Source organism: Schistocerca americana, chromosome 5 (genome assembly GCF_021461395.2).
Source record: "Schistocerca americana isolate TAMUIC-IGC-003095 chromosome 5, iqSchAmer2.1, whole genome shotgun sequence".
NCBI classification, from domain to species: Eukaryota; Metazoa; Arthropoda; class Insecta; order Orthoptera; family Acrididae; genus Schistocerca; species Schistocerca americana.
Genome location: NC_060123.1, coordinates 386,161,406 through 386,186,673, shown reverse-complemented (window position 1 = coordinate 386,186,673; position 25,268 = coordinate 386,161,406). Strand labels below are relative to the sequence as shown.

At 42.9% G+C, this 25,268-nt stretch overlaps 1 protein-coding gene across 1 annotated transcript in view; it reads right to left on the bottom strand.

The window, feature by feature from the left end:
- Window positions 1-5,788: 5,788 nt before the first annotated feature.
- LOC124615844 (ATP-dependent RNA helicase DHX30-like) overlaps window positions 5,789-25,268 on the bottom strand; it is a 358,540-nt gene continuing 339,060 nt past the window's right edge. The window contains exon 15 of the mRNA XM_047143997.1: window positions 5,789-5,884. Coding sequence (XP_046999953.1) covers window positions 5,837-5,884 — 48 coding nt within the window. The 3' untranslated portion in view covers window positions 5,789-5,836. The remainder of the gene's footprint in view (window positions 5,885-25,268) is intronic.

The window sequence follows — 25,268 nt, the reverse complement described above, 5'->3', positions numbered from 1 at the left end:
TCTTGGGATAAAACTTGCACAATGGCCTCGCAAACACGAAGAATAACGTTGCATATGGCACTTTTTGATATTTTATGCAGATACATTAACGTCGAAACGACAGTCGGCACCTTCAAAACTCAAACAGCCGCCAAAGAGCCTGGTACTACGCATGCGCTAATCGTCGAAATAAGCGGCAGTCGACAAGACGACAGGAAATGATAGTACTGAGCATGCGCGAGTTCTTCAAATGTCGCGTATATGGCCAAAAAGCGATATACAAAATGTATACGCAACATGTATGAGCTCGAGGGTCCGCATACAAGTTCCGTGAATTTTTGTATGAGGTGATGTATCGCGACATGTCAAATTGACATGTCGCTCATACATGTCGCGATACATGTATCCCAGTGTAAACGTACCTTTACGCGAATAAGTCGCAGCAAAACAGTCGATACGTATAAGTGTAACCTTTTCTTTTTGTTCTGTGGGAGTAACTTCGAGCTATAGTGCACGCAGAGGGGCACACTCAAAAAAACAGCGCAATATTTATTTAAAAACCAACATACAACCTGGATTTTTTGAACAGCATTAACTTTTAATTAACTTTATTGGAACAAAAATTCATTCAAAATTTTACATTTTTCTACTATTGGAAACATAACCAACTAATGTTCGGTATTAAGATGGTGTCTTCGATCACTCAAAATACTTTTATAAGCAGAAAAGAACAGTTCGACATCAACTGAGGTAACTGAGCAGTATTTGAATTCTGGTGCTATGTTGGCATTTATTGTTTCTGATAAAAGTTCATCTGTCCCATTAATAAAGCTATCAATTCGGCCGAAGGGTTCAAACCTTGTGTTATTATAAATAATGTTTGCTAAGTTTGGGCATACCTCTGGCAATGAGTTCACTAGACTAATTTTATTCATTAACTGAATAGATTCATTCTACGCCAAACCTTGAGTTTCAAGCTTTGTAATACTTGCTGGTATATAGGAAAAATGTGCGCTAATCACAGTTTTTTTTTTTATATTCCGGAGTCATTGAAAGCTTCCTTGCACTGGCAATCTGCCAAAGCGTTTGCAGTATCAAAGTCATTTACTACCCCTCTAATAGCCTTAAAATATTCATTGTTTAACAATACAGCTTGGACCCACGTACCTCCAACGAGTTGGCACTAGTTCTGGAGGTAAGGGCACATTTGCTAGTTTTTCTTTGTAGGTCTTGATGCGAACAGCAGCCTTAAGAAGAAACACTTACTTTGTGGATGAAATCAGTTTATTTACATTCACAAACATGGAACGTACTTCTTCAGCATGGCGATGCACTCCATGAGCAAAGCACGTCACATGAATCAAATTGGAATAAAATACTCTGAGGGATTTTCCTGCTTTGATCATATAGGGAACTGCATCTGAACTAAACACTTACTCTTTCATGTGCAGAAGATTCTGGAAATATTGTTTTGATACCCTCATTCACAAATCTGGCGATCGTAGAATGGTTTACTTTTTCAAGTTATTTGATGCCGCTGAATAGGAAGAAGGCTCTTCTTTTAAAGCACCAACAATTAAATTTGCAATTTAATGGCCACTAGTGTCTTTAGTTTCGTCAGTTGAACTCCAGATAATGCTGTCCTTGAGTTCATTGCGTATTTCTTCCAAGACATTTACGTAGATTGTCGGTATGTGATTTTAACGCAATGTTAATTAATCTGGTGTACCGGTATTTTGATTTCAGCAATATTTGGGCAAGAAACCTTTCAGGATAGAGTTTGTAAGTCTGTTGCTTGCAATAAATGATTCACGTAGACCCATGTTAAACAGACTTTTTTTTTTGTTATCTTAGGACAAATCCTTGCTACTGCAACTTGCTGCCGTCATAAGTTGTTGTCGTGGTCCTTTCTTCTGCAGACCTGCGATATGAAGACTTGTCTTGAAATGCTGGTCTATTTGAAACTTCATTTTTTTTGCACGAAACGTTTTTCTAATAAACTCGACAGAAACCTCCGATCTTACTCGTCGGCTTTGACCCGTGACGTAAGCGTGTTGTGGTGTGTGACGTCATTACGGCACGGAGTTTGGTTTGTGATTGTGGCGTGTTTGTAGATGTCGTGGGGGTGTTTGTCGTGCCCTCTGGTGGTGTGTTCATGGTTTACGTTTGTTTGGTTTGTTGGGGTCAGTTTGCTGTTGCTCAGTGGTGAGTGCTGTGTTCGTGGTTTTGAAGCGGAATTTGTATTAGTGAGTTAACGGTTTTGTGTGATGGTTAATGTAATGGTAATTGCTGTACGTCGGGTGAGTTTGTTATTGAGTGTATTCGGTTTGATTTTTGTATTGGTGGATGGGATCGGGAGATTCTGTTGAGCTATATAGGTCAAGGGAAGTGTTCGATCCTAATTTATGGGATCGGGAGCTGTTGTAGATATATGTAGGTCAAGGGAAGTGTCTGATTCTGGATAAGAATGTGTTTTTTGGTATTTGGTCAGTTTCGTGATGTTGATTTTTTTCGTCGTTTTGCGTGGTTTTGTATGGCGGTCGGTGGCTACATTTGTGTATATTTAGTTTCTCCCCACCCAAAAACCCCCAATTTCCCACGCTTGTCCCGTTAGAGTCATTAGGCTTTTTGTGAAACCTGTGTATTTCAGTGTTTGATACGTATGCGATGTTTTTATATCCGCCATATTGGAATTGTCGTTTATGGTCGTTTCCGCCATATTTGTGACGTCATGGGTCAAAGCCGACGGGTAAGATCGGACGCTTCTGTATTTCCAACAATTCCATAATACGTAAATGTTCCAGGATGGTCAGCAATCCACGAAACAACGTTTCTTTCTCCAGGTGGAATAGCGCACAACACGTTACACAATACACGTCGTAAACATGTTCAGCTGTGTACAGTAAATAGAAGCTAAACTGAAACAATTGATGTGCGACTAAAAGCTCCCTTAGTTTAATGTAACCCTTACCTCACGAGGTGTGGTCTCTCAGACCGCGCGAAAATTTTCGAACTCGCTCTCCAATGCCAGCTGTGGTGGAATGCTTCTATACTTCCCCTACCCTCCTTAAATTGCCAAGCCTACGATGTTTTTTTGTGGGTTTCGTTATCGCCTTCTGTGGTTATTGTTGACACTTGTTATTGATAGGTGTTCGATAGACCGTGCATGGTGAGCTACTACGTGTTTTCTTCAGTGCGGAACCGATAGCTCAAAATTTGTTGGCATCAATGTGTCATTTTTAACTTTCCCGAGTATGATGAAATTGTTAGTCAGTCTATGGAGGAAGGTGTTAGTGATAAAAATTATAAATAAACTAAAAAGACGACAATTTTACATTAGCCAATGAACAGTTCTGCTATCGAACAATAGTATCATTCAGAGGAAGAACTTCACGAAAGTTGTTATGGGGATTTGTTGGTTTCTTTGATGAAATACTTAAAAGTGTCTGTTAAAATCGAATGTGTTCCAACTGGAATTTATTAGTTTTATTTGGAAATTTATTTGCTACAGAGATTGTATAATTTTTCAGAATGTAAAATTCAGTACTCTAACAGTCTATCTATTTATGTGTACCATTTAAAAGAACCACACAAAATTCTGTGCTTTTGTGTGATAAATGTTACAGGCTTTGTTTAGTCCAAAAAATAAACTAGAAGAATTTAAACAACCCTTAAATAATCGTAAAAATAAATGTTATATAGGATATTTAAAAATTTCAAATGATTTTTGCCTTAAATCTCGGTTTAAACATAGGGGTCCCAGAGACCTCACCTCTTGGTAGAAGTTGCAGAAAAATCACCTCGCGAATTAAGGGTTAATTGTTGCTGACATACAGGGGATTAACCGAGGACACGGTAACATTGACCCTTTCTGCCTGTCCAGTTCCTCTTCTGCAATCTCTCTGTTAGTGACTGCATGCAGTTCTAGCTCGTGGTCAGTCTGAGACACCTCAAAACTAGATTGAACCAGAAACCGCCTGTCTAATTTTTAAAATATTGCAAGCATAGAGCGAAAATATGCATCACCACCAGTTTCTAGTTAAAATATGCAGTAACTGGTGAGAAGGAGCCAAATATGCAAATGCATACGCAACATGCAAATAGTCTGGTCTCTAGTGATAAGACATTCACTTTGTACTGGCATGGTAGGCTGCACAAATGACCTTTAAGGGCTGCACGTGGCTTGAAGGCAGCGAGTTTGACACCCTTGGAGTAAAACATCAGAGACAGAGGCATACATGTGCAATATATGCAATGTACATACGCATGCGTGAAGCCACAGGTAAAGAGCTAGTACATTGTTAAATGCAGTTATGTATGTTTCACACCTCCTCCAACAAATGCTTCGATTTCAGCCATATTGGTAGAAATACTATTAATTGTCTGGAAAGGAATATGGGGGAGGTAAGAGTAACTTCCCACTGGGATGTCGGTTTGGTTGGAAACACAGGTGACACAGGAAATTAACAGCGAAGGTGCGAGGGCTCTTAGCTGAGCATGTGAGTGAAAAGAGGTGACGCAAAAATATAATTAAGGGATGCCTGGAGCAATTTTATCAACATTTTTCATATAAAAGTAGTGAGGGATTAAGATGCCCATCCCCATGGGGATCATGATAAGAAGTAGATATGTAAAAATGTTTTAAAACTGTCTGTTTGTATTTCTTTCCTGTACTTAGTTGACTTGGAATATTTTAAAAGTATGAAGTGTAATTTGTCTCTTACTTGTGCCATTTAGTTTGTCACCAGGACACAGTGTTCCAACATTTTTGCCAATGTGTTTCGGAAGCAAAGATCATTTCACATGGCTGAATACCACAGATAAATTTAGCATTTTCTCTGCACTCGTATGCAGCATTGATTCAATCATTATGTGTGTGCCATACATATGTGGGCCAAGTCCCAAATAAAAATAATAATAATAATAATAATAATAATAATGTCCAGATAATGTTAACTGGCTCCATCATTGACTACAAAGAATGTACCAGCTACTCTAATACACGTTAAAATAAGCTACCCAATAATTCAGGCTGGAGTCCAGACAAACCACAACCTTCTAACAATTTCCACACTCACTTCCTTGTTATTTAAAACAGTGGAAAAATAGTTATAAAAATCTGCTGCACTCTTTTCAGAGTGTAAAATGAAATCAAGCACGACGTGGTGCACCAAAACTGGTACACCCAAGCACCACACGCTGGTGGTCTTCCTGCCAAAGGAGGTGCCTGTGCACTAGAAGGTAGTGTGCTCTTCTTAGTCATATTAATGGGTTAAATGAACTTTCGTCTGAGCTAATGGAACAAGTTCAACATGGTGAAACTAGGTTTCACACTCTTTAATTTGTTATTTTCTACCTCCAGCAGCACATTCTCGTACTGACATATAATTCATCTCAACAACAATGAGTTTACAGCAGTCGAGAGGACTGCATGAGGCAGTGCAATACTTTCCTTGCATGCATCCCTTACTGCCTTGTTAACTTGCATATGTCCCAGTATTCCTACTTAACAGCTGGCTCAAGACCAGATGATGAAAAAAAGATTGAAATATCATCCACAAAAAGAGAGAATCTGGCAGGGCTCATGACTGCAGAAACCATAATACTTAAGATTTTTTTTTTCTGAACATAGTTCTTGAAGATCACAATGGTCGTAAAACACTATTAAATTTTTTAAATATAATAATAGAGTCTAGATTGCATACCGTAATTTTATTTTGAAACAGATGACCAGTTTTAATGAGTTTTTGATCATCTTCAGACATTTATTCTGTGCCGACTGTTGGGGATCATGGCACGGAGCATGAACTGCTCTAGGATGTCTTGTCGGGCTGGCTATTTTTCCGCCGTCTGACCTTTAAATCCATGGTGTTGAGCTGTAAACTGATTGTTGTACGAATGTAAACTGTCAAATAAGAAAGGAACAAAACTTTATTATATTGCACAGAAACAGGAGCTATAAAGATATAGCAGCTTGGCAAAGTTTTACATATAGGATCTTCTCTGAGAGACAAGAATGAATCTTGGTCTTATTTAGTTTGCAATGAAGTAACTCAAGAGGAATACATTTCTGAAAACAATAGATCCTGGAGTCTAAGAATAAGTATATTACTACCCCACCATGATACTATTGCACTTGGCCACCTGGAGCCGTTACGGAAAAAACAGGGTGGCATTACAGTAAACAAGTACGATGGTGCCTAAGGAAAGCCCGTCACATCCTGAATGATTTCAATGACAGTTGTGCATATACTATCAAGTGGTTCAGTGTGTCCTCATGAAATATGACAAATTCAAGATGAGCTGACCAAAGCACCCTCACTCCCAGCTGCAATAATATTGTAGTCGACTAATATCACTAATACTGTTAGCCTGTGCTAATACTAAGGAAGTAAAACAATGCCTCAGCTGGTGAGAAAAACATTTGACAGACACATTATAAATAAATACACACACGACACCATACTGTGTGACCCTGCGAGTCGCTACATGCTCTAGACTGTTTTTAACATACTACTTAACAGGCCACCCACCCCCGAGGACACCATTGCCAAATCTGAACATAAAGTACTGTCCTCAAAGGAAGGAGTCCATTATACTTAGAAGACAAATGCAGAAGCCTCATTCTCACATTTGTCAGAGATATTATGTTTCCATATAGTGTCATAGGACTTTTGAATAACAAAAAATACTCATGTGAGGAGGTGCCCACACAAAAAAGTCTCATATTGCTGCTTTTTGGAATATTACATTGAGAATTCAGTGGTGCCCACAAAAACCACACTAAGGTGACTAAAAAGTTTTCTGGTTTCTAAAACCCATACTAAGCAACAGTTGTTTATCCTGTCGAGTGATTTCGACTGTGCACCTGGTAAGTGCTACACTGCAATAACTATTTGGGCTGATGTGATCCTTTCTGGGTTTCAGGAGGGGGTCATAATTGCTACCCTCTAAGAAAAACAGTATCATCCCTCAGACCAGATTCAGGTAAAAAGTGTGGGAAGGTAGTTCATAAACTGAATTTTCAAATGTTGTTGTGCACTTTGTGCAATGTCTTGTACTGTGATCCACAATTGGTTGGTTGGTTGGTTTGGGGAAGGAGACCAGACAGCGTGGTCATCGGTCTCATCGGATTAGGGAGGGATGGGGAAGGAAGTCGGCCGTGCCCTTTCAGAGGAACCATCCCAGCATTTGCCTGGAGTGATTTAGGAAAACCTAAATCAGGATGGCCGGACCCGGGATTGAACCGTTGTCCTTCCGAATGCGAGTCCAGTGTCTAACCACTGCGCCACCTCGCTCGGTGATCCACAATGAGTGCATGCTCTAAATCCTTCCGAAAGAGATGGCCGTACTCTTTAGTGTTATTCAAAGGTTAAGTCCAACAATATCGGCACAGCCAATTCACATCTGGTTTGGAATACAGATTCTCGATTGGCATTAAATCTAATCTGTTTGAAGTATTTAGCTATTGTCTTGGCTACAGGTTCCAGTGTAATGCTTAGAGTTCCATTGTCCTGTATGGTCATCACAATGTACACATTACTGTTCCCGCTGATAACTTTTCATTGACTGCCATACCTTCGTCAATGGTATGACATAGTTAATAGATTGTAAAAATTCGTGCCAGGACTGCTTTTTACTTTCTCTGACAAAATCACTGAGCAAACAATGGAAAATCCAGGATGCAATGTAACAATATTATGAGAAGCATAGTTGCTATTCACCATATAGCATATATTCTGAGTTGCAGATAGGCACAACAGAGAGACTTAGAAAGTGAGCTTCCAGCCAACAAGACCTTTGATGGAAATAGACGACACACACACACACACACACACACACACACACACACACACACACACACACACACGTGAGACCACAGTCTCTGACTGCTGAGGCCAGACAGACAGCAGCAGTGCATCATGGGAGAAGCAACACCAGGTGGTAGGGGTAAGGAGGAAACTGGGGGTGGGGAGGGCAAGGGATATCAGGGTAGGGGTTGGAGACAGTAAGGTGCCGCTTGTGGGAACATACAGAAATGAGGTGAAGAGAGAGTAGGGTAGCTATGTCAGTCAGGAGATTAGATCGGGGGGGAGGGGGTAGCAGAAAAGGAGACAACTAAGAGGGCTGTGTTGTACTGCTGGAATGGGAACAGGGAAGGGTCTAGATGGGTAACGACAATGACTAACGAAGGTTGAGAGATCCGGGGGGTTTCGGGAACATAGGATATATTGCAGGGAGCGTTACCACCTGTGCAATTCAAAAAAGCTGGTGGTGGTGGAAAGGATCCAGATGGCACAGGCTGTGAAGCAGTCACTAAAATTATAATTGTTGTCTTGGGTGATGTGCTCAGCAATGGAGTGGTCCAGCTGTTTCTTCACCACCATTTCCTGGTGGCCATTCATGCAGGCAACAGCTTGTTGGTTGTCATGCCCTCGTAGAATGTAGCACAGTGGTTGCAACTTAGCTTGTAGATCACAAGACTGGTTTCACAGATAGCCCTGCCTTCGATAGGATAGTTGATCCTTGTGACCGGACTGGATTAGGTGATGGTAGGAGGATGTTTTGAACAGGTCTTGCATGTAGGTCCATTACAGGGACAAGAGCTATAAGGCAAGGTTTTAGGAGCCAGGGTTGTGTAGGGATGGACGAGGATATTATGTAGGTTTGGTGGGCAGTGGAATACCACTGTGCGAAAGGTGGTTAGGATAATGGGTAGAACATTCCTCATTTCAGGTCACAATGAGAGGTGGTTGAAACCCTGGTATAAAATGTGATTCAATTGCTCCAGTCCTGGGTAGTACTGAGTCACAAGGGAGATGCTCCGCTGCTGGCCGGATGGTGGGACTTTTGGAGGAGGTGGGTGACTGGAGAGATAAGGCTGTTTTTGTACAAGCCTGGGATAATAATTACAGTCGGTGAAGGCCTCAGTGGGACCCTCTGTATATTTAGAGTGTGCCGCTTGCTTTTACAGCTGCGAGGGCCAGGGTAGCGAGGCTGTTTATATTGAAGGGACTTCTTGGTATGGAATGGGTGGCAGCTGTTGAAGTGGAGATATTGTTGGTGGTTGGTGGGTTTGATGTGGACACAGGTACTGATGTAGCCATCTTTGATGTGGAGATCAACATAGAGGAAGTGGCTTGTTTGGTTGAACAGGCCCAGGTGAAACAAATGAGAGTGAAGGTTTTGGGGTACTGGATGAATGTGGAGAGGGTGTCCTCACCCTCGATCCAGATACAAAAATGTCATCAATGATTCTGAACCAGGTGAGGGGTTTGGGATTCTGGGTGGTTAGGAAGGATTCCTCTAGAAGGCCCATGAATAGGTTGGCATGGATGGTGTCATGGGTACCCATAGCTGAACCACAGATTTTTTTTTTCGGTAATGCTTTCATAGGAGAAGTACTTATGGGTGAGGATGTAGTTGGTCATGGTGACTAGGAAGGAGGTCATAGGTTTGGGATTTGCTGGACAATGGGTAAGGTAATGTTCAATAGTGATAAGGCCATAGGCATTAGGGATGTGGCATCAATACTGATGAGCAGGGCACCATGTGGTAAAGGATGGTAAAGGAACAAGAACTTTGGAGAGTTGGTGGAGGCAAAGGTTGTTATCTTTTATATACGATGTAGGTTTTGGTCTACGAGAGCAGAGTCTCTCAGTGGGGGCGCAGTAACCGGCCACAATGAGGCATCACGGATGGTTGGGCCTATAGAGTTCAGTAAGCCCGTAGTAGACAGGAGTGCGGGGAGCGGTAGGGATGAGGGGAGAGATGGACTCCCAGGGAGAGGACCTGGGATGGGCCTAAGGATCTGAGGAGCAATTGGTTGGTTTAGAGAGGGGTGGGGTGGGGGGGGGGGGGGGGAGGGACCTATTATTAAAACAAATAAGACTTACAACACAAAACTGGGGGAAAGGAAAAACCACAAGAAAGACAGAAGGACAACAAACACTACAATGGACAAAACAGAAAGAAAACCACAGAGAGATGCAAGAAGCAGGTAGAAGGGATTAAAACAAGAGAACAGATGACCATGGCTGGCTGATCATGAGAATAAAAAGGATATGCCAGCCACTCTGCAACACACATAAACCTCCTGCCTAAAAGCACTAGGGTGGAGGACACAGAGGGACAAAGGACATGCTCTAAAACTTAGATAGAATGATAAAACTCACCCTCACATAAAAATGTCAAACTAAATCAGCTGGTGAGGTGTTGTCAGCTAAATTTAGCGGTGATGAGTCCGATAACTGAAGATTATGTCGCAGGGCAGCCAAAGTAGTACAGCGCAACACAATATGGGCCGCTGTCGTCCAGGCACCGCACCGACACTGAGGTGGGTCTTCATGGTGCAGAAGATAGCCGTGTGTCACCCAGTTGTAGCCAATGCGGAGCTGGCAGAGAACCACAGAGTCCCTGTGAGAGGCCCACGTGGAGGACTCCACACATTCACAGTCTCCTTAATGACCCGCACTTTGTTGTGCATACCGAGGTTATGCCATTCCGTATCCCAAAGCCAAAAAACCTTGGCGTAATAACGAATGCAGGTCGGTTACAGGAATGGTAATCTCCAGAAGCGGTTTCTGTGTAGCCTGTTTGGTCAGTCTGTCAGCAAGTTCATTGCCTGGGGCTCCAACGTTTCTTGGGGTCCAGATGAACACCACTGAATGACAGGAGTGTTCCAGGGCATAGATGGACTCCTGGATGGTCGCCTACCAAAGGATGGTGGGGTAGCACTGGCCTACAGCTCGTAGGCTGCTCAAGGAGTCACTACAGAGAAGAAACAACTCGCCAGGTCATGAATGGATGTGCTCAAGAGCATGAGACATGGCCGCCAGATCTGCAGTGAAAACACTGCAGCCATCTGGCAAGGAGTGCTGTTCAATATGTCCTCTGTGAACATAGGTGAAGCCAAAGTGGCCATCAATCCATCAGTGTAAACCAGTTCAGAGCCCCAACACGTCAAGAATCAAGAGGAAAAGACAGTGGAGAGCCACGGGGTCCTTAGGGACATGTGTAGGGCCAGATGAAGCTTCGGCCTAGGTTTACACCATGGAGGTGTATGTGAATGGACCTCGAGTAGAGGTGGTAAAAGGAAGGACTCCAGTTCAGACACAAGGGATTGGACGCAAAATGCAATCATAAGTCCTGACCTGGGCTGCCAATGTGCGAGTTGAACCACCATGGTTGGGAAAAAGAGACGATAATCCAGATTCTCAGGAGAGCTATGAATGTGTGCGACATAACTGGAGAGCAATTGTGCACACCTGATCTGTAATGGGATGACTCCAGCGTCCTCCAGTATGCTGGACACCGGACTCATCCTAAAAGTTCCCATCGCTAGTCGAACTCTGCAGAGGTGCACTGGGTCTAGTAACCGCAACACTGTCCGCCCCCCGGTAGCTGAGTGGTCAGCACAACAGAATGTCAATCCTAAGAGCCCGGATACGATTCTCGGGTGGGTCGAAGATTTTCTCGGCTCAGGGACTGATTGTTGTGTTGTCCTAATCGTCATCATTTCATCCCCATCGACGCGAAAGTCGCCGAAGTGGCATCAGATCAAAAGACTTGCACCCGGCGAATGGTCTAACCGACGGGAGGCCCTAGCCATACAACATTTACATTTTACCGCAACACCGAGGGTGCCACCGAACCATAAACCAGACTCCCATAGTCAAGGCGGGATTGAACAAGGACTCTGTAGAGCTGCAGCAGTGTAGAGTGACCTGCACCCCAGTAGGTATTTCTCAGGCAGCGGAGGCCATTGGGGTGCTGCCAGCACTTCCACTTAAGCAGATGAAGATGAGGAAGCCAAGTCAATTGGGCGTTGAAAACCAGTCCTAAGAATCGTTATGTCTCCACTATCGTGAGTGGATCGTCATTAAGGTTCTGGACGAATGGTATAACACCAACAGAAGTGCACAACACACGACTTCTTGGCTAAAAACTGGAAGCTGTGGGCTAGAGCCCATGACTGTGCCTTGTGGATGACTCCCTGTAGGTGCCGCTCAGCAATACCAGTGCTGGCAAGGATATGACATCACCAGGTTGTGTTATAAGCTTTCCTTAAATAAAAAAAGACCACCACCAGGTGCTGGTGTCTGGAAAAGGCCATTCGGATGGCAGATCGAGGGACACGAGATTAACAGTGGCAGAATGACCCTGGCAGAAACCAACCTTGCATGGAGCCAGTAGGCCCCTTGACTCCAGGAGTCAACACAACCATCAACTTAACAAACGTTCTAACAGCTTACAAAGAACATTAGTGAGGCTGATGGGCTGGTAGCTATCCATATCAAGCGGGGTTTTAGCAGGTTTGAGCACTGGAATGATGGTGGTCTCCCACCATTGCAACGGGATTACGCCATCACACCAGATCCAGTTGAAGATGACAAGGAGACGTCGCTGATAGTTTAACAAGTGCTGCATGGAAATGGGGCGAAAGGTGAGGCCTTTCCGAAGGACAGATACTTCTGTGGGGCTAAGGCTTTTGGAGGGAAGGTTCATAACTGTATTTTGGGTCTGTTTAGGTTCTGGATGCTGTATAGTGGCAGGAGGGAGCTTTTGAGTGGGGTAAATGTAGTAGGTCTGTGAGAGGCAGGAATTGTCAGGTATGAGGGGATGTGGGGGAGATTGGAGATGGTTGTAGAGACTCTCCGGGGTCCTACGCTCTCCTCACATCTACCACTCACTGCACTCCTACCTTCCACATGCTTCCTAAAGTCCATAAACCCAACCACCCATGATGCCCCATTGTGGCTTGTTACTATGCCCCCAGTGAGACAATCTCTGCTCTCATAGACCAACACCTTCAGCCTATTATGTGCAACCAACTCCTCTATATAGAAGATGATAACCATTTTCTCCACCGACACCTTCACAGTTCCAGTTTTTTTACCACATGGTGTGCTGCTCATCACTATTGATGCCACCTCCCTTTACATCGGAACTGTAGGGACAAGCGGTCGCTCTCTAAATATACTGAGTGTCCCACTGAGGCCTTCACAGACCATAATTACCCTCCCAGACCTACATGAAAACAGATCTTCCATGCCTTATCTCTACAGTCATGTGCTACCTCCCAATATCCTCCCACAAGGAGCATTCCCCTTGTGACTCAGCACCACCCACATTCTCTGCCAGAGTTTTGACTACCTATTGTCATGCCCTGAAATGAGAAATGCCCTACCCACTATCCTTAGTACCACTCCCACTGTGGTATTTTACTGCCCACTGAACAAATCTTCATCCATCCCTACACAACCACTTGCTCCCAACATGTTGCCTTAAGGCTCATATCCCGGTAACAGCCCTAGGTGCAAGACCCGTCGCGTACATCCTCCCATCACGACCTACTTCAGTCCGATCACAAGTATCACTTATCCCATCAAAGGCAGGATTACCTGTGAAACAAGTCTTGTGATCTACAAGCTAAGCTGCAACCACTTCTTCATTTCAATGACTGCTTCGCAGCCTGTGCCATCTAGATCCTTCCCACCAACACCAGCGGGAATGCTCTCTGCAATATATCCTATGTTCCTGTAAACCTCTTGGCCTCAACCTTCATTAGTCATTGTCCTTACCTCTGTAGCTGTTCCCTGTTTCCATTCCAGAACTACACAGCCCTCTATTCCACCATCACACAACAGTCTTTGTACTTCTCCCCTTTTCATCTAGCCCCCTTCCCCGCCCTCTGCCTAATGTCCTGACTGCACCTAGCTGTCCTACACTCTCTACACCTCATCCCTGTGTGCTCCCACAAGACTCACTTTACTGTCCACCACTCCTACCCTGATATACCCCCCCCCCCTCCCCCTTTCCCACTCCAGCCTCCTCCTTTCCCCTGCCACCCAGTATGCACTGCTGCTCTCAGTCTGGCCTCAGCAGCCAGAGACTGTGCTCGTGTGTGTTGTATTTGAGTTGCATTTGATTGTGCATCTTATTTCCAATAAAGGCCTTGTTGGCCGAAAGCTCACTTTCTGACAGCCTATTTGTTGTGCCTATCTGCAAGTCAGCATCTCCCCTATATGGCGAGTAGCAACTATCTTTTCAAAATGAAATCACTGAGCAGTGTGAAAGGCTGCAAGTTCTCGCCAAATGGGTTGTAATGGAACTTTAGTGACACTATGTCCCGTGTTCCTATTTGCTAAATGGCATTCCTTGCTCCACCATGGGAATGGAAGTTGGCAGAGTTTAACAGATGACTTCTGTATAGACACAACAGCAGCTCTGTGATTTGTGGGTAGTTATATGTTCTTGATGCTAGACAAATGTTGGAATAGAGTCACTGCTGTACCATGCCCAGTTGGCTTTGTTTAAAATCAGATTACGTGGCTTTGTTGTAGATGCCGATGCATCTGGCACGTGGATAGAAACGGAGATTGGTCACTAGAGTGCAAGTCCTCTGCCACTTGCCCTGGGACTTCATTATCTAGTGTGGGAGAGCAAAGACACAGGTCAATGGCTGTCAATGATCTCTCTGCAGCACTGGAAGGTGTAGTTTTCCTTGTTAGTGAGAAGGCAGACATTGTTTGACAAGGGAAACAGCTCCATTACTCAATCCCTGGAACAAGCGTATGTTGAGCTCCGCTGCATGTGAGGCACATAGAACTCCATGAGGAGTAAAGAGGGACAAGGCAGTTTATGGAAAAGGACCTAAGGGACCTCAAGGGCCTCATTACCTAATGTTCATGGGTTTGACATACACACAAAGCACACAGTTATTCTTAGTGGTAAGTAAACATGAACAGCTTCTGCTTAAAGATAGGTGGTGAAGGTAACAGGTAAAGAAGGGAATTTACCTTGCACAAATAGTGCTGCCCCAACTTTGTCCATCCACCATCTGTATCATGTTCCTGTGTTTGGTGTAACCTTTAAATACAGGGTTGTCTCAAACTTTGAGGTGCTTGTCTTGTATACACAGGAACAGGAGCCTATCCTGTGTTGAAAGTTTTACTTTTTTTTTTTTTTTTTTTTTTTTTTCAACTATTCAGATTCCATGGCATTAATAAGTTTTCTTTCACTCTCTCTTTGTTTGTAGCATGTTGGACAGCCATAGGAGACGTGGGATGACCGCCTGGTTCATGAACATACTCCATTTCAGAGTTGTCTTTTTCATTTACTACTAGCCACCTCCTCTATGATGGTTTTGTGCTAGATTCCTTTGGGTTTCACCTTTTGCTGTGATGGAGGCTGTTTTCCCAGGATTTAACTACTTTGTGTTTCTAGCTCTGTGGTTGAAAGTTTCTTTGCAGCTTGGTAGTGACCTCTGCTGGACAATGGCATAGCAAGGGTGTTTGGTTTGCAAAGGTACAACCTCTGTGGCAGTTACAAAACTTGCCAGGTTCTGTAGCATGAGCACTAAAAGTATTTGCTTTTCATTGTTTTAGTACTGACACTTATGGGAGCAGGCATCTAACGAGCTTAGGGACTAGATTGGTGCTTTGTGTGCATTAAAGTTACTGTCACACAGTACTTGAGTCATTGTACTGTGAAAGTTTTCATGTTCTTATTAATTTGGTAAGTAAACCAACACTTTATTACTGAATGTACTGTGATTGTGAAGAATTTCAGGTTTTGGATAGAGTAGACGTTTGATTTAGGGTCTCCTGTTTTTGCACGAAACATGTAGCTGAATATATGATGTAAGTAGGCCTGTATTAAATTCTGAATTCCTTAAAGATCAGGTGCTCTTGTCGGTTGTATGTCTTTGATAAATCACTTAATTGCAGTAGCACATTCTGGGATGCAGCACTCTTTTCAATATCATTTTACATTTTTAAATTAATTACCAGTAATGCAAATAGTTAAGTCCTTACTTCAGATCAAAGTAACCATAGAGAATTTTCTTTTGCTATTCTGAAACCTTCTGCATTTACTTCATAGAGCAGCTCAATGAAATTATTCATTATGTTCACATATAAAAGAAAGTACAAGTAGAGGAACAATTTCTAGGTTATTTCCAGCAAACTGGGAAGAAAACTGTTAAAGCAGAAGGTAATTTAAAAAGGTTGCTGAACAGGATAACCAGGATGTAACAATGTGCCGAGAACAAGGTACGGCAATTCTTCTGCAATGGCTAGACTGCGTTCAATAGTTCAAGCAAGAATCTGTGAGCTTACTCCTAAGACATCATTTGTACCCTGTGTGAACCACTTTCTCAAGCTGCGTGGATTACATGCTTTTGCAACAGTTCCATTACGTGTGACTTTTTTGGAACATAGGATAGTTCCTGTGTGTTTAAGGCTAGGGATATATTGAGAATCAACTGATTAAGGACAGGACAGTGAAGGTTTTTGTGACTCATGGGTGTAAATACAACAGCGCAAATTGTGGCGCAGGCCAGGGTAGCACAGTGCCCCCTTCAGCCTGCACTGTGCAGTGTCAGGAACACAGATTAATGCACACTGCACTGTGCAGTGTCGGGAACACAGATTAATGCACAAGTGCCGAAAAGCTGACAGGCAGCATACAGACCACATGCTCTTGCAGAGCGGGCGTAACAACTTACATTGACTCCCAATATGTGCACAGACTGTCGCGAAGTTTTTCCTGCACTGTCCTACCTTGCCCCTCTTTGGATGCATCCCAGTGTGCATCTATCACTAAGGTAACCATTGGATATTTGTACTCCTTTTTTAATAATCAATTACAGTGAGTTATTTTTAAAAGTGCATTGTACTTATTTGTGTAGAATCATGAAAATTGTTTACAAAATAATTAACATTATATTTTACTTACTTAAGCACGTGCATCAAAAATTGCCTGCCTGCCTGCCTGCCCCCCCCCCCCCCCCAAAAAAAAAAAAAAAAAAAAAAAAAAAAAATTATATATATATACAAAAATTCTTGCGGGGTAGTTAAAATGCCACACTGGATGCCAGACTACCTATTGTTGCTGTAACTGATTTAACAGCAGCTAAAGGCTCAGTAGTCCGGTCATCATTGCATGTACACGTACATTTACATACACACAAGCTTGTGCCAGTATCTACTGCATGTGTGTGTGGCAGCACTGACTTTGATTACATCTTTTCTTAGAGTGGGAGCAAAGGAAGTTGGGAAAACAGGAGGTTGATGGGCGTAGTATTCTGTTTTTGCCTCAGTATATGGAATGTTCTTTGTTACTTTACTTTCTTGAATTTTCTTTTGTTATGGGAATACTGGGCTATTCTTGCTCCAATGACCACCTTAACAGTTCACTTAAAAATGGAGTTCAGTATTATGAGCCTGCTTCATGGGAGTCTTTCCCACATTTGCCCCATGTTGACTTGTCGTTACACCCTACTGTGGGGTGACATTTTTGACACTTAGAGCAATGCTTTGTACTGGAGTACATAATATCTTGCTTTCAGTCAAATAACTCTGGTCTCTATTTGTTCTGGAAGGATGTGCAAATTGAAAACCATAGTGAAGGTGGGAATCTGTTGCAGCTCACCATTCAGTTCTTCATTTTGATCTTTTGTTACACCTTTAATTTCCCATTCATTTTGCAATTCAGCAGTATCCATATCCACTGTATCTGAACAACTTACATTGCCCAAGTGGAAGTTGAATGTGTTGGGGTTTTCTACCACTACAGTATACTAACTCAAATTCTTAAGAGTTCGGAAGTGTTGTCACTTGGAAAAATGTAGCAACTTCAACCCAAAGTGTTCTGTTTCATTGACTTTACAGTTACAGCTATACTTTCCAGTGTTTTGTCAATGTAGGTGGGGGATATTTTTCAAAATACCCCTTTTCTCCCTTTATCACAATAATCACAAAAATGGAGGGCAGGGCGGAGGGTAAAAATCGTAGAGGGAGACCAAGAGATGAATACACTAAGCAGATTCAGAAGGATGTAGGCTGCAGTAGGTACTGGGAGATGAAGAAGCTTGCACAGGGCAGAGTAGCATGTAGAGCTGCATCTAACCAGTCTCTGGACTGAAGACCACAATAACAACAATAACAATCACAATAAGAAGTTTCTGACACTTGTGCCCTGTTACAGTCATTAAGCTTTGATTTTCCTAATGCAGTACGGGGGGACTAGTTTGCCGAGCCATCTTCGTTGTGTGGATACTGAAGATATCTATCAGCCTGCCTATACTGTTGAGAGCTTTATTCAAATTCTATCAGCCCACCTATACCATTAGTGATTTGTTCAAATTCTATGAACAAGACTTGTCTTATCAACTTTCTCTACCATTTGCTGGAAAGGTCCAAGTATGACCTCTAGGCCCAGATGACAGGCATCCTGTTTTTCAACAGGTGCTACCATCTGCATCTGGTTCCTCCATGCTCCCTAAGTAGCTGCCAGGACAGCCTCTTAACATGTTGGGCAGGACCCTCAGGTATTCTCGAGTTCACAGAGTGATTCTTTTCTATACCTTGCTGCTGTTTTCCTATGGAGTACCATTATTTGATGTATGTCTGAAGTGCTGACAATTAATATGCCCTTACCGATTTACACAAACTTCCCATGATAGAGTACACAGCAGACTTCTCAACACATGAGGTGTGTTGGAGCGATAGTTTCAGTGAGTAACAGCACCTCAAACTTGTTAACTGGGGGTACAGGTGTAGCAGCCCTTAGTTCTCTGTTGCCCCTGCCTCCCCTTTACAGGACCCCTAGAGCTACCACCTCATTCACAGTAAAGTAGACAAATAGTAAATAATTTGTACTCCTTGAGAGGAAACTGTATGCAAGGGGGGGGGGGGGGGGGGGGGGGAGAGAGAGAGAGAGAGAGAGAGAGAGAGAGAGAGAGAGAGAGAGAGAGAGAGAGAAAGTAGTACTTGAGATACCTTTGGCATCTCTGATATGTGATTCTCAGTAGTTCACCCAACATACTCATTTTCAGCAGCTTCCAATCACTTGATGGCAGCGAGGGTGATTTCCAGCTGATTACAAACAGCAACTAAATCACCCTGCTCCTGAGAAAGCATCCACACTGGAACTGTATTGTTACATGTTTCTCCGAACAGTGAAAAAATAACTTTAAATTAATTCCAGAGTATGTTAAGCTACATGCATTTGAAGTGTCTTTTAATAACTGTAGGTAGAATGATCATGAAAGTTTTTTGTATTGTAATGATCCAAAAATTGGATAAAATTGGCTGCTTCCAGTAAGCTAACTTAGAATGTTGCAGTTATGTTCACAAACAGATTTGCATAAACTCTCAAACTAGTGGACAGTATACGCCATTATTGAAAAGGGGAAACTAAATGGCACATGATATTACAGTTGTTGTTGTTGTTGTTGTGGTCTTCAGTCCTGAGACTGATTTGATGCAGCTCTCCATGCCACTCTATCCTGTGTAAGCTTCCTAATCTCCCAGTACCTACTGCAACCTACATCCTTCTGAATCTGCTTAGTGTAGTCATCTCTTGGTCTCCCTCTACGATTTTTACCCTCCACGCTGCCCTCCAATACTAAATTGGTGATCCCTTGATGTCCTACCAATCGATCCCTTCTTCTAGTCAAGTTGTGCCACAAACTTCTCTTCTCCCCAATACTATTCAATACTTCCTCATTAGTTATGTGATCTACCCATCTAATCTTCAGCATTGTTCTGTAACACCACATTTCAAAGCTTCTATTCTCTTCTTGTCCAAACTATTTATCGTCCATGTTTCACTTCCATACATGGCTACACTCCATACAAATACTTTCAGAAATGACTTCCTGACACTTAAATCTATACTCAATGTCAGCAAATTTCCCTTCTTCAGAAACTCTTTCCTTGCCATCGCCAGTCTACATTTAATTCGACTACATTCCATTATCCTCGTTTTGCTTTTGTTGATGATCATCTTATACCCTCCTTTCAAGACCCTATCCATTCCATTCAACTGCTCTTCCAAGTCCTTTGCTGTCTCTGACAGAATTACAATGTCATCAGCGAACCTCAAAGTTTTTATTTCTTCTCCATGGATTTTAATACCTACTCCGAATTTTTCTTTTGTTTCCTTCACTGCTTGCTCAATATACAGATTGAATAACGTCGGGAATAGGCTACAACCCTGTCTCACTCCCTTCCCAACAACTGCTTCCCTTTCATGTCCCTCAACTCTTATAACTGCCATCTGGTTTCTGTACAAATTGTAAATAGCCTTTCGCTCCCTGTACTTTACCCCTGCCACCTTCAGAATTTGAAAGAGCGTATTCCAGTCAACATTGTCAAAAGCTTTCTCTAAGTCTACAAATGCTAGAAACGTTGGTTTGCCTTTCCTTAACCTAGCTTGTAAGATCTGACGTACGGCCAGTATTGCCTCACGTGTTCCAACATTTCTACGGAATCCAAACTGATCTTCCCCGAGGTCGGCTTCTACTAGTTCTTCCATTCGTCTGTAAAGAATCTGCGTTAGTATTTTGCAGCCGTGACTTATTAAACTGATAGTTCGGTAATTTTCACATTTGTCAACACCTGCTTTCTTTGGGATTGGAATTATTATATTCTTCTTGAAGTCTGAGGGTATTTCGCCTGTTTCATACATCTTGCTCACCAGATGGTAGAGTTTTGTCAGGACTGGCTCTCTCAAGGCTGTCAGTAGTTCTAATGGAATGTTGTCTACTCCGGGGGCCTTGTTTCGACTTAGGTCTTTCAGTGCTCTGTCAAACTCTTCACGCAGTATTATATCTCCCATTTCATCTTCATCAACATCCTCTTCCATTTCCATAATATTGTCCTCAAGTACATCACCCTTGTATAGACCCTCTATATACTCCTTCCACCTTTCTGCTTTCCCTTCTTTGCTTAGAACTGGGTTTCCGTCTGAGCTTTTGATATTCATACAAGTGGTTCTCTTTTCTCTGAAGGTCTCTTTAATTTTCCTGTAGGCTGTATCTATCTTACCCCTAGTTACAGTTATATTATTTTAAAACATTGGATATTGAGTGAAGATAAAATTAAACTAGCATTAGACTCATTCATTCTGAATGATGATAAGTTCAAACAAAGTAACTATATTAATGCCAGTCAGAACTATTTGTTCCATAACCTTAATGTGTGTTTCTTCACAAACAAATTGATAACAGGGAAAACAAGGATCAGATCAAATTTCAATAAAGAACATATCTTTTATTAGGGAAGACGTTTACCAAAGGAGTTTTAAAATATGTTTTAATGTTATGTTTTTGTAATACGCTATGTTATCAATAAGCTATGTCCACCGTGTGATTCACAAAGTTTTCACTTGGTGTCTGTAGACCCTCCTTATCTTAAAGGCAGGGCTCATCTGTTGACTTAGGGCTTGAACATTCAGACCAACTCTGTACTTCCAGATTGAAGCAGGATGACAACAAATGGTGGTTAGCCAGTTTCTGCTTTTCTTTTGGCAAAGGGTGAACTGTGGGCCACTGACAGAAACTAGTCCAAAGCACTCAATCTTTGATTAAGATGTTCACTGGTGCCAGGATTTCAGCTGCTAATATCAATTGTAACATCCACACAACACATGGGAAGCAAGAGAGTGTTCAGAAAAGCAACCACATAGCGCCCTCGAATGGGCCTGTAAAATCAATATGTATGTGATCACATGGCTGACTGTGAATAGGCCATGGGAAGAAAAGTCACACACTTAGTGTGCATAAATAGGTCCATAGTACCAGTTCTGTAGCTTTCATGCCACAGCCACCCACAATGTGCATAACATGTTACCTGTAGAGCAAAGGGTCCCAAAATGCGTATGCAGCCACCTCCCAGACCATAACAAGAATTTGTGCAGCATGTCCCTAATGTTTTCGTGAAGCAGGAATCAAAGTGTCACTTACAGTTGAACTCTAATCAGTATCCAGCATTAGATGCGACAGGGCACTGGCGTTGTAGGAGCCTGCCTGATGTGCCCTTCTACACGAGTGTAGGATAGTCTAGCAGAGGTGTGCTAGGTGGATCCTGTGGAGCGCCAGGGTGCTAATAAGACATCATTCATTTAAAAGTCATTTATTTCTGAGAGTTTTACAATCACTCAGTTTTCTTTCCACTGCGGCCTGGCAGCATCCATGCTAAGCCCACGTCGCATGGAGGCACAGTGTAGAATATCTGTGCCTAATGGGGAATCTGCTGGTGGAAGCCCCTTGCTACAAACCGCTGAGCTCAGTCATTCTAAGATATTTCTTAGAACGACTGAGAGGCATGGTTTAGCAGGGATGGATGACTCATGCCAAAGCATACCGAGAAACACAGGCAAGTGTTACATTGGAGGCACACAGCTGGTATAGTGCTGAACTTGGTGATGGCACCACAAAGCTTACTTGATCAGCACCAACATGAATGTCAGAGTCAGCAGCATTGGCATCCAGTTGCCCAGCCTTGCGGATGTAGTGAACATAAACATGCCATGGCTAAGTGGTCACTGCCTGCATCAACTGTGGCCATGGCCCAGAACATGGCTGACTGTCCCCTCAAGCACAACTTGTGGACCTCAACGTAGAGTACCGAAGGGAAACAGCTGACCACTGTCATTGTAATGAGCCTTAGCGTCTCTGGCCATCTGCCCAGAGCAGTGCATTCAGTACCTGGAGACAGCTGGTGCTCTTGGGAGGCCATGACACACCCTAGTCTCGCCTCTGTGGACAGAGCCAACCAGAGAGTGGAGACTAGCAGCCCTCTCATTTCTCATTAGCTCCAAGGTGTGGCGTGCCCCGCCACAAGAATGACACTTCCACGCAATGGAGGTTGGAGATAGCTTCAATGGTCTGCCTGGCCACTGATATCCATCACCAAAATGCCGTTGTAGTTGGCCTGCAACTTAAACAATCTTCATTCTCTCTGGTTCTAGATGCAGACAGAATGGCGACATACTGCCTCCTTTGAGCCTCCAGGTTCGCTTATTTATACATCTTTTCCCTACACATCTGACATACTCCAGGCTCACTTATTTATACACCTTTTCCCTACACATCTGGCATAGTTTGACACTGTTGTAACTGCAGTGTATGAGCTCTTCATTGCATGTCGATGCCCTGTGCTGCCCTATTACTTCACACTGTACACAGTGCCCACTGGCCTGTGCCCTCTAGCCTGCGAGGGGTGTCGTAAACCTGCCACACAGAATCGTTTGCAGAATATCAACACTGCCCATGCCTGCTGTCCAATGTGCCAACTGGTCCCTTAACTACTACCTTCCACTCATAGCTGCATGAATTTTAAAAGAATTCCCCAAATCTATGCATGTACTTATTAGTGGCGCAGCATACCTTCTCCCTTGCAAGACGTTTTGTCCTAAATCTAACATCATACTCCCACTGAACTGCCTTAATTATAATAATTTACACATTGAGGTCAATCCCTGAATTCACTGTACAGGACTTCCACTTTCATTTTACCTATCTTATCCTTATACACTAATTAAGACCTTAAAACTAATTGCTTCCCTGACCAATGCCAGTCAACCATTCTACTGGTAACTGATGTCTTGGCACATCAACAGCCTGTGCCCTCTTGCATCCTACACAGAAATACAGTATGCAAAAGGCTGCTAGAAACACACAGCTGGTGGCTGATAAACTCACCGCTAATACTTTGTGCTCCTGTTCTTCCTGAAAATGGTGTACATGATGCCACAATTGTTCCATTGAAATTCCCTCTTGCTGGGACACTATTAATCTGTCCAAGGACTGCAAAAGCTTTGGGTGGAGTGTGTCATCTAAAGACTTTAAATTTTGAACAGCTTATACCAGGCTGTTCCAACCGAGCTCCAGGGAGCCGGCCTGCTCCGTAGCGCTCACTGCTGCAGCTCGGAGCCCGCGTGGAGGGGGAAAGCGAACTCACTGCCCCCTGGCCACATGCAGCCGCAACTGACGCAATAATCCGTGTTCAATGACAGCTATGACTAGCTGCGGGAGCCCTGTACTTCTATTGGAGGATACCTTTCTATTGATTGAGAGGGATGGTCGTCCACAGTGTGTTGTATGTCAAAGTATTTAAATCTGTGAAGAGGTACAATATGCAACGACATTATACATGTCTTCAAGTAAATGAAGAACTCTTGGATGTGGTACCACTTGATTACACCGCAACAGGACGTGACATTTTTGAAGCTGTTTGTGAATCAGTGGACAATATGAATTTGCCGTGGGATAAGCTCTATTCTGTAGCGACAGATGGTGCACCACAAATGATCAGGTGTCACCAAAGTTTTGCTTCTCGTTTGAAAAATAAACTCAGGGACGAATTCGGGAAAGACATTTTCACTCTTCAATGTTTTATTCATCAAGAGGCACTGTGTGCTGAAACAGTAGGGCTAGGTGACGTAATGAAAGATGTCGTGAAGCGTGTGAATTTTGTGCGGTGTCACGGTATGAATCATCGCCAATTCAAAGGATTCCTGAAAGATATGGAACCAGAGTATGGGGATATACCTTACCACAGCACAGTTCTTTGACTGAGTCGGGGAAAAGTTCTTGATGTTTTCTTTGCCATTCGTGAGGAAGTATCCCTTTTTCTCGAAATGAAAGAGGAAGAAATGCGTCGTCAGAAAGATGTAAAATGGATATCAGACCTGGCGTTCCTAGCTGACATAACTATGCATCTGAATAATTTAAATCTGTCATTGCAGGGCAAAGGACAGCTAATCGTTGACATGCACGACCAGATCAAAGCGTTCGTGGGAAGGTTATGTTATTTTGAGAGGCACACGAGTAATAGACATTTAACGTCCTTCAGTAGTCTTGCTTCTTTAAAACTACATGAAGGTACTACTTCGGCGATTACCAAGCAAAGTTAAAGCAGCTCATCACATCGTTTGAAACATGATTCCGAGACCTCACTAGTGTGGAAATGGAACTCCTTTTTCAGTTTCCTTCGATGACTTATCGTCAGTTCAATTGTAGAATATTGGTTTGCAAAATTCAACTTTGTTGTAATTGAGGTACTACAACACGTTGCATTTGTTACGATGGTATCTTTCATTACAGCAAAAAACTTTTCCCAAGCTACACAACAATGTGGCTCAGATCATGTGCATGTTTGGGTCTACGTATTGTTGTGAGCAGCTTTTCTCAGCAATGAAAAGAGTAAAAAGTAAGGAATGATCGATTCTTCAGGATGTAACAATGAAGGCCATCCTCCGCATTAACGCTGCGAACACTTTGACGACTGATATTTCCGATCTTGTAATGAAAAGAAAATTTCAAGCTACAGAGGCCCAATAAATTTAGTATGCAATTTCTAGTAAAACAGTTGTTTCTTATTTATTTCCTGGTCATTGTATTTCCTTACATAACACGTAACCACGTTTAGCAGCTAAGAGTATGAGGCTGTCGATCTTGTAAGACGCAGCTGGCAAATCAAAACGCTTGCCTTGCC